At 47.7% G+C, this 18,144-nt stretch overlaps 1 protein-coding gene across 4 annotated transcripts in view; it reads right to left on the minus strand.

Annotated features, from left to right (window-relative positions):
• POU2F3 (POU class 2 homeobox 3) overlaps positions 1-18,144 on the minus strand; it is a 73,404-nt gene that overhangs the window by 18,029 nt on the left and 37,231 nt on the right. For all 4 annotated transcript variants that reach the window (XM_073239602.1, XM_073239601.1, XM_073239599.1 and 1 more), the window contains exons 4-5: positions 2,427-2,531; positions 1,136-1,238 (exon numbers count right to left, since the gene is read on the minus strand). In XM_073239602.1, the coding sequence (XP_073095703.1) occupies positions 1,136-1,238; positions 2,427-2,531 (208 nt within the window). The remainder of the gene's footprint in view (positions 1-1,135; positions 1,239-2,426; positions 2,532-18,144) is intronic.

Genomic DNA, 18,144 nt, shown 5'->3' on the forward strand with positions numbered 1-18,144 from the left:
AAAGTTTTACTATTACTCCATTTTTATGGAGGAGGGAATGGAACTTCAGAGAGTTTAGGTAAGTTTCCCAAGGACACACAGCTAGTAAGTGATTCTTCCTTTTTTTAACCAATGAGTTTTCCTGAATCCAGATTTTGAACTGGGTAGTTTGTTTTGTTCTGTTCTGTTTGCCCTACATCATAATACTGATTTCATTGGTTCTATGCCTGGACTACTTTCATAGCACTACCTTCCAAAAAGAAATGGAATTAACTGTTATCTTCTCTTTCCTATTCCAGGAGTATGATATATATTGTTTAGCTAAAATAAATACTTAAAGGTTCAAATATGTTCTCATTTATTATCACCATAATACTCTGTGATGTGTTGGAAACCAAGGACAAGGACTATATATAATTTGAGCAGGCATTGAGGAAGAAGGCAGAACTGCATTTTATGGATTTTGGATTCTAAAACCTCCACTTGGGGTTTGTACAAGGGAGGGGGATTTACACTTCCTCCAACACTTTGGTGAAGACGAGGGAGGGGCAGGCAGGACAAGTACAGTGTAATGGCTATGACATGGGTTTCAGACAGACTGTCATAGAACTTTCTAGTGGGTCACTAGGGACACAATATGACTCTCTACCACACAAAGTTATTTTGAAAAATGTCAGGAAAATCAGTCAGCAGAGCTCCTGGCATATCACGCTCAAGAAATGTTAACTATTATCATGAATATTCTAATCTGTTTGCTCTTGGCCAGGAAGTTCTCTCGGTCTTAACTTCCCTGCCAAGGAAAATCTGCAAACCCTTCCTATGGCCGGTGGGTGGCACTGCCACTCCGAGATGGAATCACAGTCCGACTACTAAGAACAGCCTGAGAGTGGCTGAGAGATTTCCAAGGAACTGGAACTTGTCTGTACTGCATTTCCCAAGCAGCTCCTCCGGCCCACGTTCTTTAGTGTCACCTGGCCAGGAAACTGAGGCAGGTGGGGAGGGGAAGCAGAGCTGGAGGCAGTACCAGGGCTCCTTCTTCAGGCCCAGTGGTGGACAGGCCAGCCTTAGTACCAGAGGGGTGACGCGCCCCCATGCCCGGCACCTGGGCTCCCCCATCCAGAAAGCAACAGCCCTTCCCTGGACTCAGAGTTCTTACCTGGCTGCCCAGGCTGCGTCTGAGACAGCAGGAACTGGGAGACAGACTGCAGGTGGCCGGGAACTAGCACAAGCTGCTGCAGTGGATGGAGGGAAGTCACGTCCTGTGCATTGGGGGAGACACACACGTCCATCGCAGAGTTTACAAGCTGGGGGTGCTGGCTTCATCTGCCTGCTGCCCATCAGCCCCGTGGGTCTCTGGACTCTGCAAGTCTGTGGGGACGGCTTGGCCCTGCACCTCTGTGTGTCCCCAACATCTGGCACATAGTAGCTACTCCCTTAATGCCAGTGCTATTACACCTCCTGCACTCAGCCAAGTCGTGCCTTGCAGATTACTGTTACTTAAACCTTTGTTATTTGACTTCTGTGTGGGTCAGTCCTGTCTCCCAGCTAGACTGTAAATGCCAAGGGTGCCCACAGGGTATGACCCATCTCTCAGAGGTTTACCCTCAATATGACATGCAATCCCAAGTGTTCACTGCTTTCTTAAATCTCATGCCACTGGATTATGCTAAAAGCCACGTCTTGGCCATTTCCTGGGCCTAAATCTTTCCTGGAGGAAGGGGCAAGTGATTAGTTCTTAAGAAAACCAATTTGATTCAATAGAAAGTCCATTTCCCCTGGGTTCCTCCCACTAGTTCTGAAAAGGGAAAGACCGATTCCAATACTTAGGGGATCTTGGGGCCCCTTTAATCTGGACCCCCAGCTCTGAGACCCCACAGGGCTAAGCTTACATCTGTGTATAACAAAAAGACATGGTAAACCCTTGCTGAATGAAGAAAGGAAGGAAGGATGCACAGTCTAGTCTTAAATATTTTCAGAGAAGGGTGGATCTTTTCTCCCTAAACCAAGAAAGGATTTTGCCGCCTGGACACCACCCTTCTCAGACATTTGTTGTTACTGTTTCCAGGTGCTCTTTCTTCCCTGTGCCAGCGCCATGTTCTACTTTGGCTATATAACCATATTAACTCTAACCACAGCAGAGGCTGGCATCATAGGGCACCTCTGAATATGGCTGGTAGATGCCCGACCCATAGCTGCTAGGTCCATCATTCTGGCAAGATTGGCTCCTTTTCCTCCCAGAGAGGTAGAGATTCTTCTTCATTTAACTAGCTGGGCTTCACTTTTAAGAGGATTGTTTTGTAACCCCACCCCTATCCAGGGACCTAGTCTCTTACATTCCCTGAGGGGCTTCTTTAGACCACCTCGGATTTCACTGAGAATCAGGTCTAGAGGTCAAGCATTTTGCAGGGGAGCCTGAGAATCCCAGGGTGACATGGGCTGGCATTTACCCCAGACATTTGGTTTCCGGACATCATGGCAGGGCCTTGACTCAGGTGGCATGGCCGATGTGTGAGGGTCTGCTGCAGCGAGTCGCTGAGGTCCTCAGTTTTAATCTGTAAAGTGGAAGAAGGAGGAGGGCGTCAGTTCTGGGCCTGCCCAGGCAGACAGACATGGTAAGTGAGAGACGGTCACAGGCAGGAATAACAAGCCTGCAGAGAACAGAACTGGCTCTTGATGTCCCTGCCTGTGTGCCCCCAGGCCAGGGAAGCTGGTCAGAGACGGAGGTGAGTGGCGCTCTGGCCTAGCCATCTGCAGGAAGGGGACTTCACCAAGATCGATCGAGCATTCAGACACCCTTCTAGAGGCTGTGCTGGAACGGAGTGCGGTTTACGTTTTCCCTCATTGAAATGAGATAAAATAAGGATATTGCAGTGACTTGAACATTTCATTTAAATTCTTAAATGACTTTTTCTTTTTTCTTGGTGGTATATGTTAGAATTTCTTTGTTGAAATGCTGGTGATCCTCAATGGTATTTTTAAAAGTCCCCACCTCATAAGTGGCAACCTTTTAGCTATCTTCCCCATTTTATAGTTTTTTATTTTCCTGGTCTACAAAATACCAAAGTCTGGGAGCCAGCTTCCCCTCTCTTCTCTGCCTCTGGCCCTCTTGGCCCATGTGACTTTGGGGGACAGTCCCTGACTATCTCCCTTCAGCTGCGGACATGTCTCTCTTACAGTCACCGCAGCACTTACAGTCTGAGGGCCTGTGGGGGCTCTCTCCCCAGCCTCTACCACCCTTCAGGGGCAGCCCCACCTGCCCACTGCAGGGCCCCCAGGTGTCCAAGGACAGGGCAGGGAGCGCCACCCCTCCTCCTACCCTGACAGCAACTACCCTTGGGCAGCTTTCCGGAAGTCCGTTGAGGGGGTGGGAAGCCACGTGACTCTGAATGCATATTATATGGCAAGGAGCATGGGCCCTAGAACACACCTTATAAAAGACATGCGGAAGACCCTCTGATGAAAAAACTTGGCTACAGAGATCCCAGCTTCGACAATTTCTTGGTCTACGTGGGAACGTGGCTGACACCCTGGAAACTCCCCTATCTGTGTTAGTTCAACCCAAGTTAGAGGTTCAGACGAACAGCTACACTTGTGCTTACCACCGTGGATCCCTAAAGAAAGAATTTTCCCTGGTGGAGAGCCTGGAAGACCCTGTTGAGTGACGTTAGACCCCGAGGAAGGAGCGAATGACCTAAATATAGTGCCTTGCACCTGATAGGAACCCACCTCAATATTTATAAACAGAACCCATCTCTCCATAGTCTCCAGTGGGAAACAGCCAGGAAAACATGCAATAGGGGCTAGACCTCATTTCCAGTTCTCTCACTCTCACTTACCATAGAACCTCAATCCTTTAGCCTCTATGGGACTCAGTTCCCCACCTGTTTATATGGTTTGACATGATCTTTCTCGCTTCCAGTCCTAACAGGGAATCATACATTCCAGTTCTGCAGCGTGTTGGCCAGACCTGGCACATCCAGACCGCTGCAGAGTTCTTAAGTAAAACAGATCTAAGCAGCACCAAAGAGGCTTGGTTGCACCCAAATCAGTAAGATGCTTCTCTCAGAACAGAACACTGTTTGCAAATCATTCCCCTCTCCTCTAACCTCAGGAGACTCCCTGGAGCCTTGGAAACGAAGAGGAAGGGAGAGAGATAGAAGTAGCACAGCAGGAGCAGAGGGCTGGACTTTCTGCAGACTTGAAAGGCGTGGCCACCAGGGAGCCATCTCCAGGAGACCCCCGTGCCCACCCGCAACGCCCCTCTGTTCCTCCCACCCACACTTGGCGTGTCTGTCTAAGAAGCTCTGGTGTCCTAGTTCTCCCCTTAGAAATTAGAGTTTTCACATCCTAGATTCTGGGGAAACATTTGTTAGAAGGTTTTTAAAAGCTAGAAATAGATGATAAACTACTTATTTAAAACTACCACCGTCACCACCACCAACCTTCAGGTTTGCTCTGAGAAGAGATTTTTATTTAAGCTAAGTCTTCTTGGCCAGCCTCCCCTCTCTTCATCTTCCTTCTATATCCCCCTCCTGCTCCAGGGCATCCCCTCATCCCAGGGGGCAGGGAGGTGACGCAGGACAGAGGAAGGGGTACGGAGGGAGAACATGGAAAATTGGAGCTGAAACCACGCTGGTGGAACCACCGCAGGCAGCCTGGCGTGGCTCCAGCTCAGAGGCAAGTGGCAGGATTCCTTTATAGACTCATTATGCGCAATGGAGAGATAAGAGGTGCAGCTATGACAGGGCTTGAACGCAACCTGGGAACTATCTGTTAGAATCGGTGCCAGGTCTTCCTGCAACACTTAATTTCAGAAACCAGCACCCTCATAAAAGAGAACGCACCCTTTCATCTGCTTCCTGGATCAATTGCCCTCCCAACTCTTTCAGGGGTACTGCCGACCTCCTGGTTCTGAAAATAGGGTGCCTGATAGCAGAACATGCCTGTGGGTGTTAGTCGGGGGCATTTTAACAACCCTGTTACTCTGAGTTTTTGCTTTACTGACCTTTTTACTCTTTCATTTATCATAATTCATTACTCCTGGGATGTGAGAAGCTGACAGTATTCCCCCCGCCCCCTCCAAAAAGACGTTCCTAAGAAAACCAAGGAGAAAGACAATAAAGGAGACTTCTCTGCCTGTGACAAGTTCTACAATCTCCATTTTGGTCAGTGGGTCCCAGAAAGAGTAGAGCTGGAAGAGGAGGGGAGGAACAGCCACCCAAAACTCTCCCTGCCCCCTGCATGCTCCAAGAGGTCAGGGGCCAAGAAACAAAGAAATACATAAAGTCCTTCCCAAATCAAAAATTCCCCTTCACGGCTGTCAAATGGGAAAGATTGAAACCTTTCCAGGCAACTGGGTGTTGGCTGTGGCTCTGGAAGATGAGACAGAGAGATTTCTGCTGGATGCCATTGACTCCTAATGTGAGAACCGGAGGCAAATTGGAAGAAAATCCAATTTCCCCCTAACTTGTGAAAACCCAACCAAGCCCACAGCCTGCCTGGAATGGGGAAGATTGTTTCCAGGGTCCCTTGGTGGTTGTCCAGGCTCTGCTTGGGATGGACTGATCCCTGGGGACATGGGCCACCACAGAGGGCTCTGCCCTGTCACAGCCCCCGATCATCCCATCTGTTAGACCAGGTTTGTTAGTGCCGGGTCTTCTCTACACACTGTGCTGTGCAAAGGCATTATAGGGACTCTTGGGCAGTGACCAGGGGAGGAAAAGGTATCACAGGCGATGATCTTTTCTAATCCCAGTGGCCTACCTCCCTGACATGGCCTGCTTTAGGAAGGAGTAGCTTATCCTGGGAGGAGAGAGCCCCTGCTGAGTTCCTGGAACCCCTGCATACATTCCTCAGGTGACTTCACCTCGCAGCCAGGAGGTGCGGGGACAGGTGCTCCCCTTCCTGTCTCACACAGGCCCAGAGAGCCTCAGAGAAGGGTATAAAGTTCCATAATAGGACAGTGGCAAATTCTGACAAGGGAATGGTCCTCTGACCCTCCCTGACGCTGTTTCTACAAAACCATACTACAAACATCGCAGTTAGGAAAGAGAGCAGACTGCAGGTGATGGAAAAGGCAGCGCTCTGGCCCAGACATTCACTTGGACCTCCTTCTAAACCATCTGTTTTGGGGCCATGTGATGGGATGTGGGGGGCCAGAGCCCTCATCCTCAGCCCCCTCCCATGGCATTTGCACACGGCCCTTTCCACGGAAACAGCCTCACACTAATGAATAGATCACCGACGATGAAGCGATCAAAGCTGTTGTCTCAGTTGCATAACTCGTTTGTGGAAAGTGTTTCATAAACATTTCACAAGAAGGAGCATTTCAAAGCATGAACATCTCCCAACCTGCCTTCAATTACAGGCAAGAGGTTTTTTTTTTTCTTTCTCCCCCCCTTCTACACTTCTCCCCAGCAGTGAGGAAGAGTTTCTGTTTGGTAACTGATCTGTAAAGGATCGGCAAACACGTTGCTCACGAGAATGTCCCGAAAATATATTCCAAGGGGTGGAATGGGGCAGGCAAGGAACTCATTTCACGTGAACAAGGCTGAGAGTCCCCAGGTGGCACTGGCTGTAATTTCCCCTAGTGGCTCTGGGATGCTCCACGTGAGTCCAAGGCTCCTCCTGCCTCTTTAGTTGCCCTGGGAAGTGCTCGAGGAGATGGCCTCGTCCAGTCCCTGGTCTCCAGTCAGACCTGTAACAGACCAGCCCAGATGTACATTTGCTCATGCATGCTGGGATGTCGTCCCCGATAGCATTAAACTTCTAGACAAAAGATGAGAAGAGGCGGCAGGTCCTTAAACTAATGGCTTCCTAGGAGGCTGGGCTGCTTGAAGTTGATGCCTCCCGAAAAGAAATTTTTCGAAGAGGCATCCTTGTTTTTCCTACCTGCACTTTCTCTGGAAATGAAACAAGCTTATCAGTCATGTTATTTAATGCTTTGGCTTCAGTTCTTAGGACGGAGCAGTGCTATTGCTAACACATGTGTGAAAATCCCCGTCATTCTACGCCCATAAAAGTTTTCTTCTCCCTCTGGTATGTAAGACCGTGAACGGGAGTTGAAACACTCTGGGGAGGGGCTGCGTCCTCTTGAGGATGCAACTTAAATATTTCATGGTGCCCAGGACTTGAACACCTTTAACCATGGCATTGCCTCACAGCCTCCATAGGGGCCAGCAGTGCCCCCTTCCAGCAGGGAGCTGGATTGATGGCGTTCTTTTTTTTGACTCTGATCCCTTTGAATTAGTCTTCCAGTTCTGGTAGCCGACCTAGTAGACAAGGGCTCAGAGCTACTACTCTCCGGGGAGCCCTAACACATAGAAATGTTGATTTGTCCACCCAGAGGGCTGTTTTGCCCCCAAATAGGTGAAATGGCATGAGGTAGGGGGTATGGTGGGAGAAGAAATGCTGAATGTGGTTTCTGAATCAAACTCTCCAAACTAATCTTGAGCCCAGTGGCTATTCTTGAGCAGTGTCTGGTGTGTGACGGCTGTTTGCCATCATATCAGCCTTTTCTGCCTTCACCTGGGCTGCCTAGCCTGGGAGGACTTTGCTGTCCTCTTCAGAGCTGGGATGATAACAACAGAAAGGGCACCCAGGAAACAAGCACGAGGTTCAGATCAACCAGGAAACCTGACTTCGGGCTCCCTCCCTGCTTCTAACTAGTTGTATGATCTAATATTAAGTTATTTCACTCATTTCTCTAGGCCTAGGTTATTTCTCCAGGAAAGGAGGGAAACAGACCAGGTGGAATCTACTCAAGAAATTTACCATGTACAAAAGAGAGAGGTGGAAGTAGATTGTGAGCATATAAGTATTACTATGTCACCATTTTACACATGAAAAGACTGAGGCTCGGAGATGTCAATAAACTTGCTTAAAGTCACACTGCTGGTAAAAAAAAATAGAGCTGAGATTTTGCCCTAACTCTATCTGACTCCCTAGTTCTTTCTCATGAACCTAACAGACACCTACTGTGTGTGATGGAGCTCTGAAATCATAGACTTGTCACGTGGCTTACTGCAGAGCATGCCGAGTGTGTGGCTGACATTCAACAAGGGTTGATTCTCTTCCTTCCCCATTAGAACTGGAAGGAAAGGTAGCTCCAAATGGTTCATTTTACACCCTTGTCTCCTGAAGCCAAGACAAGGGAAATAACTTGCTCTGGGTAATACAGCAAGAGTTACTCACAGCCAGGCCAGGCCTGGAGACCTGGTATTCAGCCCATTCCATTGCACTGGGGCATGGTCCTACCTTCTAGTTCTAACATCTGATGTTGCTGTCTACTCTGGCTCCTGTAATAATTTAGTATAACCCTAAACCTACTGCTCTAATGAGATTTAATCCTAGTCAAAAGAACAGTCTCCACTCAAGAGATCTCCATCACTACCCAGGGTTAAGTTCAGATATGGAATAAATACACATCTATTTGATATGATAACATAATGTACTTGGCTAGGGAACCCGCAATCTGCATGCCCTTGACTCTTACATGTATGAATAAATTCCAGGACCTTGATATTTGCTCATTCCCTCCCTTGTTATGAAGAAGATAGGTGGGCAGGAGAAAGGGAAGGCTGAGCCATACCATGAAATCCCCCACCCCTCCACGGGTACCTGTTACCGTGGGCGCCGAGGGAAACTGATGAAAGGTCAGGCAGATGCACCGCTCACCCTGGATGCACACACACGCAGATGCGTGAGAGTGTGTGCACAGCGCCATGTGGCTGTGAAATACTACAGCAGGTCAGTTCTAAGAGCCTCCTCTCAAGAAAGAGAGAAAGGAATTTTTTTTACACTTTATAGAGATTTAAAAGCTCTTTCAAATGCATCCTCATTTATTCTTCATGATAATTCGATGAGGAAAATAATTTTATCAAACCGTTTTTACAGATGTAGGAGCTGAGAGTAGGAGAATTTGAGTACCATGCCTACTGTCGCACAGCCAGGAAGAGCAGAGCCTGGCTTTCTGTTTGGGTCTTTGGCCTCTAGACCCTCCCCTCGTCTGCCTACACCACTCTTAGAAGCAGCCCATTGGTCTTCCACCCGGAATGTGCTTGTTGACCCCGCCTCCTCTGTGTGCCTTGCGTGTGGTGCAAACATTGCCACAAGCGCAGCCTGGGAGGCCTGCATAGAGGCTGAAAGTAAAATATGCACCATATCTGAATGGGATCCTCTTGGGCATTTCCTGGGTAATGGCTTGTTATCTGGAAGCTTGTCCCTGAAAGTCTGAGCATTGGCTAGAAATGCAAGTAAACAGTTTTCCCTGGGAGTTTCATCTTTGAGAATAGTCTTCTAGTAAAGATGAGGTCCTTGTATCTATATCCTTGCAACATCCCAAATAAAATGAGGCACCTCTCTTGGCCCTCTGATACCAGGTCTGCTCTGACAGCAGTGGAGTAGACAGTCTTCCATGTGGCATGCCTTAAATGCAGGTGTTTCCTGCCCCATAAGTCCCATTCCCAGTTCAATTCAGTTTGACAAACATTTAGCATGCACCCACTGTATACCAAGGGGAACTAGGGCCATGAAGATGGATGGGGACTCCCCGGATTAATTAGGAGATGGCCAGTTTAAAAGGAATCAACTATACTGCAATACTTTGAGCATCAGAAGTATATGTAGTGGTGCACGATTCACATCACCAGGGCAGAGAAAGAGGAATGAGATAAGGAAGGCTCTGCAGAAAGGAAGCCCTTCTGAGCAGCCCTGGAAGAATAAAAGGGGTTTGCCGGGAGAGGGCAGAGAAGGGCATGCCGGGAAGGGGGACAGCTTGTCCGATGCCACAGAGGGTAAAACAGAACTTCATGTTCAAGAACAACAAGCAGTTCATCCCTGCTGCAGTGTGGGGTGGGAGGGCAGCGAGGGGCCCTCGGAGGAACCCTGTGTGCCATGTAAAGGAGTCAGGACTGGGCTCTGGGTGTAACAAGTGTAACTAGAGCAAAGGGGAGCGCCATGGTAAGATTTTCACGTAGTTCAATTATGCTACTAGCTGTGTGGGGTATGGATTTGAAGAGAGTACAGCCGGAAGCAGGGCAACTAGTTATAAAGCCGTTTGTTGCGATTGTCTAGATAAGGAGTGGTGGGGATGCACCTAAGGCCAGAACAGCAAGAACGGATTGGGGGAGACAGAATGGACAGTTTTAGGATCGAAAGTGTATCTCCACCTCTAAAGGTTTATCCTTTACCACAAAGGGCTGTTCATTTTAGGAATTCTCTGTTGAGTGTCTGCAGGACAAAAAGAATACAGAAAATAATCGGAAAGACCATGGCCAACCCAGCTGCCGATAATTGATGGCTGATAATTTAGGGTTCTAGAAGGTATTCACTTACTAAGCCACTTACTTCTGCGATGTTTAGGTTTTGAAAGCTAATTATTAATTTTAGATTAGAAACAAAATTAAGGTTGAAAATAGTAAGCACTCAAAATTTCATATATGTGTGTAGAACTTCTTAGCTCATGAAGTATTAAAGTTGGTTGTGGAGTCTCCTTGTTTGCTTGGTGAAAGGGAAATCTTGAGAGGTTGAAGGGCATGTTATCTAAGTAAATAAATGCACACTTATTCAGATATGCCTGTGTATGCGTATATATTTTCAGCAATAACTGGGAATCCATCTTCTCTCATCGCATCTTAAGTCACTTATCCTCTAGCAGACATCTAATTGGTGACTGCCTAGCAGGAGAGCTATGATTTGAACCCAAGTCACCTGATTTAAAATTCAACACATCTCTCAAATTCCTAGGATTTTCTGAGGAGGCCTTCCCAAATCAGCAGATTTTGAAAGTCACTGAAATCTATCCCTGGAAGCTCCATGGCCCTTTGTTGCAGTTTTAGATAGATACTTATCGGTTTCATTTTGAATAGAGATCTTGTTAAAAGGTGTTATATACATACTTTCCCTTAAAGAGTAGCTGAAAGATGATTTAGTCAATGACTCAAGTTGTAATTGTGAACTCCTTTTAAAAGCAGTCATGCCCTCTGGGATCCTGAATGTTGGTCCTCTGTTCGCTGCAGCACTAAATGGCCCCCAATTGCTTTTTTTTTTCTTTTCTTTATTTTTTTGCAGTGCTGCTTTTCCAGGTTTTTTTTGGCCTTCTTCCTCATACCAGGTTTTTATCTGCTGCTATTGGTATGCTTGCTTCTAGCAGCCCCCTTTATTCCTGCTCAAATTTGCAGCTTTTATTTGTTAAGGGCTGGAAAAACCAGATCATTACGCTTGTTACAACTGTTTCTAAAATAGAAGTGTGAGGCTCTGAGAAAGGGCCTGGTTTGAGGTCTCATTTTACTTCCTTATTCTCAGCTGGGTTTTAAACAGGTGAGGCCGCTGGCCCTCTGGATAACGGTAGCCCCGCTGTATCTAGCTCTCTTTAACATTGGGCTTGCCCTTTGGTTCCATTTTTATTGAGCACATCTTGTCCTGTTTTCCTTATTAGCCTGAGATGGAGCTCCGCAATGGCGGGTGAACCCACACAATCGACAGTGTAAGCAAAATTCTCAGGCTCGGGGGCAGTTACCCAATTAGTTACTAAAAGACTGAGTAAACTGGAGCCAAGGGACTGTCTAACAATATGTCTGTTTCCCTACTTATAAAGGAAAGTGATCTCTGATTCTCACCTAGGTCTCAAGGGTTAGGGTCCCATGTCTGTCAAATCTGTTGCAGGAAGGGTCTTCCTTCTTTTTGTCACCCAAACAATATGAAGATAATGATTCTGCATATTTATTACCTGAGAGATGTGTCTTGCTTGCTATGGCCTGTCCAGCACAGAGCATGATGCCTGTCACTAGTGGGTGCTTATTGAATATATGGGGAATTAATACAGACATACTTTCAACTGTCCTAGAATATAGGAAACTGGGTCTTGGAGAAGCCAAGTGGTTTTCCAAAGGCCATACAGCTAGGAAGTGGCAGAGCTGGAATTTGAACCTAGGTCTGACTGGATCCAGAATTCATTTTTCCACTGTATCCCACTGACTTAGAAAGCCATGCCAAACTAGGTTCATTTCCTGTTACATAGGGATTCTGGAAATGAGGATCAGGTGAATGCTGTAATTATTGTATGTCTGCATGTATACATGTATATATGCATTGTCCCTGGCAGTCAAAATGGGGTCATATGGGCTGAGAGAGGGTTGATGAATGAGTCACTGTATCCAGGAGGGATGTCTCCAATGCTATGCCATTGGACTCTGCTCATGGTGCAGTCTTACTAAGAATATTATCAGTAACTTGAAGATGTAGCATGCATACTTAACAAATCTCTCCACAAGGAGCATGACTAGCTAGTACTTTGCACAAAGGCATCAAGATTTTTTGCAAAAACTTGAAAATATGGAAAGAAGAAAGAAAGTAAGAAGATAAAGCATAGATGGGGCAAATGTAAAAAGCATTTACTTAGAATATGAAAATTACCTGTACAAATGGAAGCAGCAGTTTATATTTAAAAATGACTTGAGAGACATTCACTAACTCTAAAAGCAGGTAAGTTGACAGTGTGGCATCATCTTTTCCAAAATCTGTAGGATAGGCTGTGCTAACAGCTGTAGACTATTGAGGAGGTTCTCCTACTTGACCATGTAATTTCCATGAAAACAGGCCAGCTGGTGTCTTATCTGTGCTTGGAAATGACTGGAATCAGGATACAATAGAGATACAGTATCTGCTCCATAAAAATTTGTTGACTGAGTAAATGGATGAAGGAATGAACAAATGGTCCCACTGTACTCTGGCCTAGCCAGATGGCATCTGAGAATTGAATGTTGTGCACTTGGGGATGCTATACTTAAAGGGTGTGATTGGTAGATCAAAACATATGTGTATAAAGGCATCAAGGCACGAACCAGTTCAAGGAGTTCATCATAGCAATGTAAAAAAATAATATTCAAAGCAACCTAACATCCATTGACAGGGCAATGGGAGAGTAAAATTATATTGAAACTAGAATATTATGTGGTCATTGATAAAAACCATACAGCTCTATATGACTGCCATGAAACAATCTATAAACCTTACTTTTAAATTTAAAAAGAAAGTTGCAGAAGAATGCACACAGTATAATTTATACATATATATATATGTGTGTGTGTGTATGCATATATATATATATATATATATATATATGCATTTAAAAAACTCCTTAAACAGTCATACGTTTCTGTTCGGACCCACATCCCTGTAAGTGCAGAGAAGAAAGTCTTCTAGATATAAACACACAGCACTAGTAACGGGAGTTACCTCTGGGAAGAGGGCTGAGACTGAACGGAGATCGAAAGTCTTTAGTATCCCTGTTATTAAATTTTTTTACAAGAAAGCATTCATGTACTATGTATATAATTGCTCCAAGCAAGGCAATCAGAAACCTGATATATGGAATCATGTAAGGAATTCTGGAAATTTGCAAGTAAAAAGAGAGATTCTGGGGTGATAGCTCTTCTCCAGTAATGAAGGGCAGCCAAGTGAAGGGATGAACTCAGGCCTTGCAGCGGAGGCAGGGAGAGTGACACCTGCAGGGGTGATGACCACAGGGAGGTCAACAGGGGTCTATCAGGAGAAAGAATGGCCCACCAGTGCAGCCCTCTCAACGCTAGCCTGTGCTGGGATCACTGGCCCTATGGCTTTTCAGGTTCCTGACAAAGTAAATCTTTCTTCCTTTCTGGGGGGTTGGGGGTAGAGTTGAGATAGGGTTGCTTTATTTTGCCAAATAAGAATACCAAAGGGACTGATCTCAAGTACTCAGATCATTTCATTACATACAAACACTATTTTAACATCAAAAAAAAGCAAAATCTCAGACTGCAGAAATTGAATATATTTAGCTCTATAAAAATTCTCTACATTTTTTAAAATGTCACTGCAGACAGTACAAACTTAGTCGTAAGATAATATATTATGAATAAAATAAGTGTATCAACACACAGGATAGAAGGCAGGAAGAAGAAAGCCTTTGCGCCAGACAGCAGATCTGTGGAAACCTCCTGGGAACAGGGGCGATGCCCTGAGGGGCCCTTCAGCCTTAAGATTCTATATGTCTCTGTCTCTAACTGAGCCAGTTAGAGGTTCAGCGCAGATTTGTCTCCACAGTTGATGAAAAATCAAGTCACGGTGGCATCAGATGACTGGAGACCCCCAACCACACAGTTTCCATTAAAACAGCAAAGAGTGGGCAGTCCCGTGAGAGCCACTTTGCTCCCTACAGGGCTGTCTGCAAGGGGCCTGTTTTGCCTTAGGATATTGAGCTGGGTGATCAACTCCCAACCTCAAAGAGTTTAGAAAACTGGGTGGGTCAGAATCCTATTTGCAGACCTTGATGCCCTGGAGGGTAGTTCCTAGCACCCAGGAACCACTGAGCAAACAGCTGAGATGCCTCGGCCAATAGCTCCCAGGCCCCAGCCAGCAAGGGGCAGAGTTGGGAAATATTTACCAGAGCTGTGGCCGGCTGGAGCTCACTGCACACTCTGCATAAACCCAACAAGCTTACCTTCCTGGGGAAAGGGGTGAGTTTTTGTGGCTCACCGACTGCCAGAAAGACGACAAGGAGCAGGGCAGCACGAAGAACAGAAGGGCCTGAAAAGCAGAGAGATGGGGGTTCATGGCGCCCAGGATGGAGGGATCGTGGGTAGGTGGGAGGTTCATCCCAACTGTCCATCAATCCATTTATTTAGGAAACACTGAATGGAGTCTCTGCTCTGTGCCAAGCATTGCTCTACTGTAGAAAATAAAGTATGGGCCCGTTCTTCAAATATTTCACAGTCGGGTTGGGGAGGAAGATCGACTCATAGTGGAAGCCATAGAAGGTGGCGGATGGTCCCTGAGGGCTACCTAGAGAACAAGACATCTAAGTTTGAAAAGATGAATGAGATCCCCGCAGGGAGATGGGGAGGAAGGCTGGAGGTAGAGGCCGGGGCCCCCGCCGTCCCTCTCTCTGTCCCTCCCTGCCTTCAGGACACCTCCATCACCTCAAAGAGGACTCTCACTGCTCCTAATGAGCCCCCAGGTGGTACTGGGACGTCCTGAGGACCCAGGAAAGAAGGGACCTCGAGGCCTCTCATGAGGTTGGCCTCCCCAGATCCTGCTGTTCCCCGCTTGCTTAATGCCAGAAGAGTCTGTCCCTCCCAGGCCCCTGGGGGCAAGGCCTGGCTCTGGGGAGTGCCCTGCTAGCCAGGGAGCCACCCTCTGTGCTGCCAGGCTGAGCAGGAGGGGAAGCACCGGATCCTCAGGAAGGAAGCTGGTTCCGGCTCATGTCAGGGAAGAAGGGAGGCCTTGCCTTTGGGCGGCTGCACTGCCCTCCCACCCTGCGCCCCCTGCCCCCCACGACAGAGTGGTGTTAACCCCCCTTGGCCTGGCAGCTCCTGCCCTAGCAGCTTGGTTAATCCTCTCAGCCGCACCTCTCTGAGGGGCCCAGCCCAGAGCTGGGGGCGCAGAAATGAGCACTGCACCACTGCCCACTGTGCGAATCATCATTTCCTACCCCCAGTGACTGGGCGCCCAAATCTCTCCAGGCCTCAGTGTACCAGGTACACAAGTGGCCTACAAAGCCCACTTCCCAACCCTCTGAGGAGCCATCCACAGTGGGGGTGTGAAGCTTGAAATCTTTTCTTGTTGGGATTTCATATGTTCTTCGAGAAGATGCCATCCAGGGGAAAAGCAAGATTAATATATGACCCTAAGCAAACCCTGTAGCTGACGTTTAGCTCCAGCTGGCCATAAAAGGGCAGTCTTTATTTTTTTGAAAAGATTCGGTCTAATATTCCTTTAAATAGCAGGCTCTCTTGGAGAAGAAAAAGAAGATTTAGTTTACAAAACTTTGACTTGTGTACGTTTTGGGAACCACTCTTAGGTACAGTGAGGCAGGCCTGTGTTTGCCTGGCACCGACTGAGCGTGGCATATTTTTCTTATTATTGCTCTAGTAATGGGCTGAGTCACATATGACGGCACAGGTAAGAACACCCAACAGCTGGGATCTGAGCAGAACTGCCACCTGGAAAAAGGTGAAACTCTGGCCTGCAGAGGCCCCCAAGGGCCAAGCAAAGACTCAGCAAAGCAGAGCTAGGCTGGTATAGAAATGCAGCAGCTAAATGCAACTGCAACTCATGCTTGCAGAGTGCTTACTATGTCCCAGACACTTTACACTCAACATCTCCTTTAATCCTCCTCCTGACAACACCATAAGGTTGATGCTATTACTCTCTCCATTTCATGGAGGCAGAAACTGAGGCTTAGAGAAGGTGAGTGACCAGGTTACACAGCTCCTGTTGGCAGAGATGAGATTCGAATCCAGGTCTGTGTCATGATGCCAGAGCTGAGCCTCTGACCACTACCTTGTCGTCTGCAAGCCTAAAACCAGGGACACCCTGCAGCAGTCCATGCCAACCACATGTGTGGAGAAAATATTAGAAGATGCCAGTTCAGGGCAGGAGAGGCCAAGAAAGGAGAGCAAAGCAGGCTACAAGCCAAGGATCCTCAGCTCTTGCGAATCGAGGGTACTTTAGTGGCCACACAGGGGAAAGGGGCAGGTTTAACACCCGAAGTGAACTCGAGCAGCAGAGGTCCAGAGGACGATGGGAGCAGCTGCAATTAGCAAAACCAGCTGGATTTGGAGACAATAGACCAGCCCTGAATACAGGGCCAGGGAGCAAGGAGACCCTGAATAAAGGTAAACTGATTAAGTCCCAGCTCTGCCAATTGATTTCAAGACACTTCACCCTTTTGAGCCTCAGTTCCCTTGTCAAAGGGGAGTAATAACACCCATTTTACACAGTTACTGTGAGAAAAAAATCCTACTGGCTTAATGAAGTCCTCAAGCGGAAATGGGATGTGACCTGGTAGAGACCGAACAGGTACCCAGAAACAGCGCCTGGGCCCTCAGGGAGACCTCCAGAGCCACTCTTAGGCTGGACCAGGAGAAGGAAGTTTGAGGTGGAAAGGTTTATTTTCAGCCACAGCTCATTCTGGCAGAAGTAATCGCCTGGCTCCTAGAGCTGCCTCAACAGCCCTCTGACTGGGGGGCAGAGCACAGCCCGGCCCCACCCCCTGCCCTGCGGGCATCCACACAGGCAAACACGCCTCCCTCCCTGCCGCCTTCTCACGCACAGGCCCCGGGAAGGGCTCCTGCCAGTGCCAGGGGAGCCCTCTGGGTGGGAACCCTTCCTCACTCCACCCTTTGCCTGGCAACCTTCCTGGAGCCTGCAGATACTATCTCTGCCACCCCAGCTGGCAAGGCTCAGCCGTGAGAGGGCTGCAGGAGTCAGCCTGAGAGGGCTCTGGCAATGTGGAGAAGGACTGTACAGTGCCAGGAGAGGGGCTCGGGGTGACACTGGGTCACGTCTTATCTAAGGCGTGTGGTCACGCTCTCTCCCACTCTCACTCAAAAGCAGCCCAAGTACAGTGCAGAGTCAGACAGCCCTGGTGTACATCTGAGCTCTGCCTTGGGTAAGTTACTTCACCTCTCTGTGCTATAGTTTCCCCAGCTGTATAAAGGGAATAATGATGTTTACCTCACCGGGCTGTCGTAAGGAGTAAGTAATGTCAATCAAATAAGATGACTTTATGCAAAGTGCCTGTCACATGCCATCGACTTTGGTTTGAGTCCTGGCTCTAAGCAAGTCCCTCGACCTTTCCAAGACTCAGTTCCCTCATGTGTAAAATGGAGATTATAAAAGCTACTGTTCTGTTTGCTATAACGTGTAAATGTGATATTGCTTGTGAAGGACTCAGTAAGTGGCGTGAATGCCTTCTGTGATTGTCTGGGAACAAATCCATCTTCCCTTTCAAAACCCCTGCCCCAAAGAGACTCCGATGTGAGAGAGAAAGAGCTGGGCACTGCTTTTAACCTCACCGGTCCACACCTACTGAAGGCAGTTCACCGAACAGTCCAAAGAAAATGTGTGGTCAGATCCATACAGAATCCGAGAGAGGGTTCGGATACTTTGCTCTTCCGCGTGCATCCCCAGTGCTGCCCGCCCCACACCTAAGCAGAGAGAAACAGTTCATCTCCTCTCCCCATCTGGATGCATCTGTGGGCTGATGGTGCTGGCACCTGAGAGTGTGAGGTCCCAGACTCCATGCCCAGTTTGTAGTGGTGTTTGGGGCAGTCTGCTAAGCCAGGGTGTACTAGGGAAACCCTCCTGAGAAACCCATAGCTGCTCTCGTTCCTACCTGCTCCT

This window comes from Manis javanica, chromosome 6, assembly GCF_040802235.1.
Source record: "Manis javanica isolate MJ-LG chromosome 6, MJ_LKY, whole genome shotgun sequence".
Classification (NCBI taxonomy): Eukaryota; Metazoa; Chordata; class Mammalia; order Pholidota; family Manidae; genus Manis; species Manis javanica.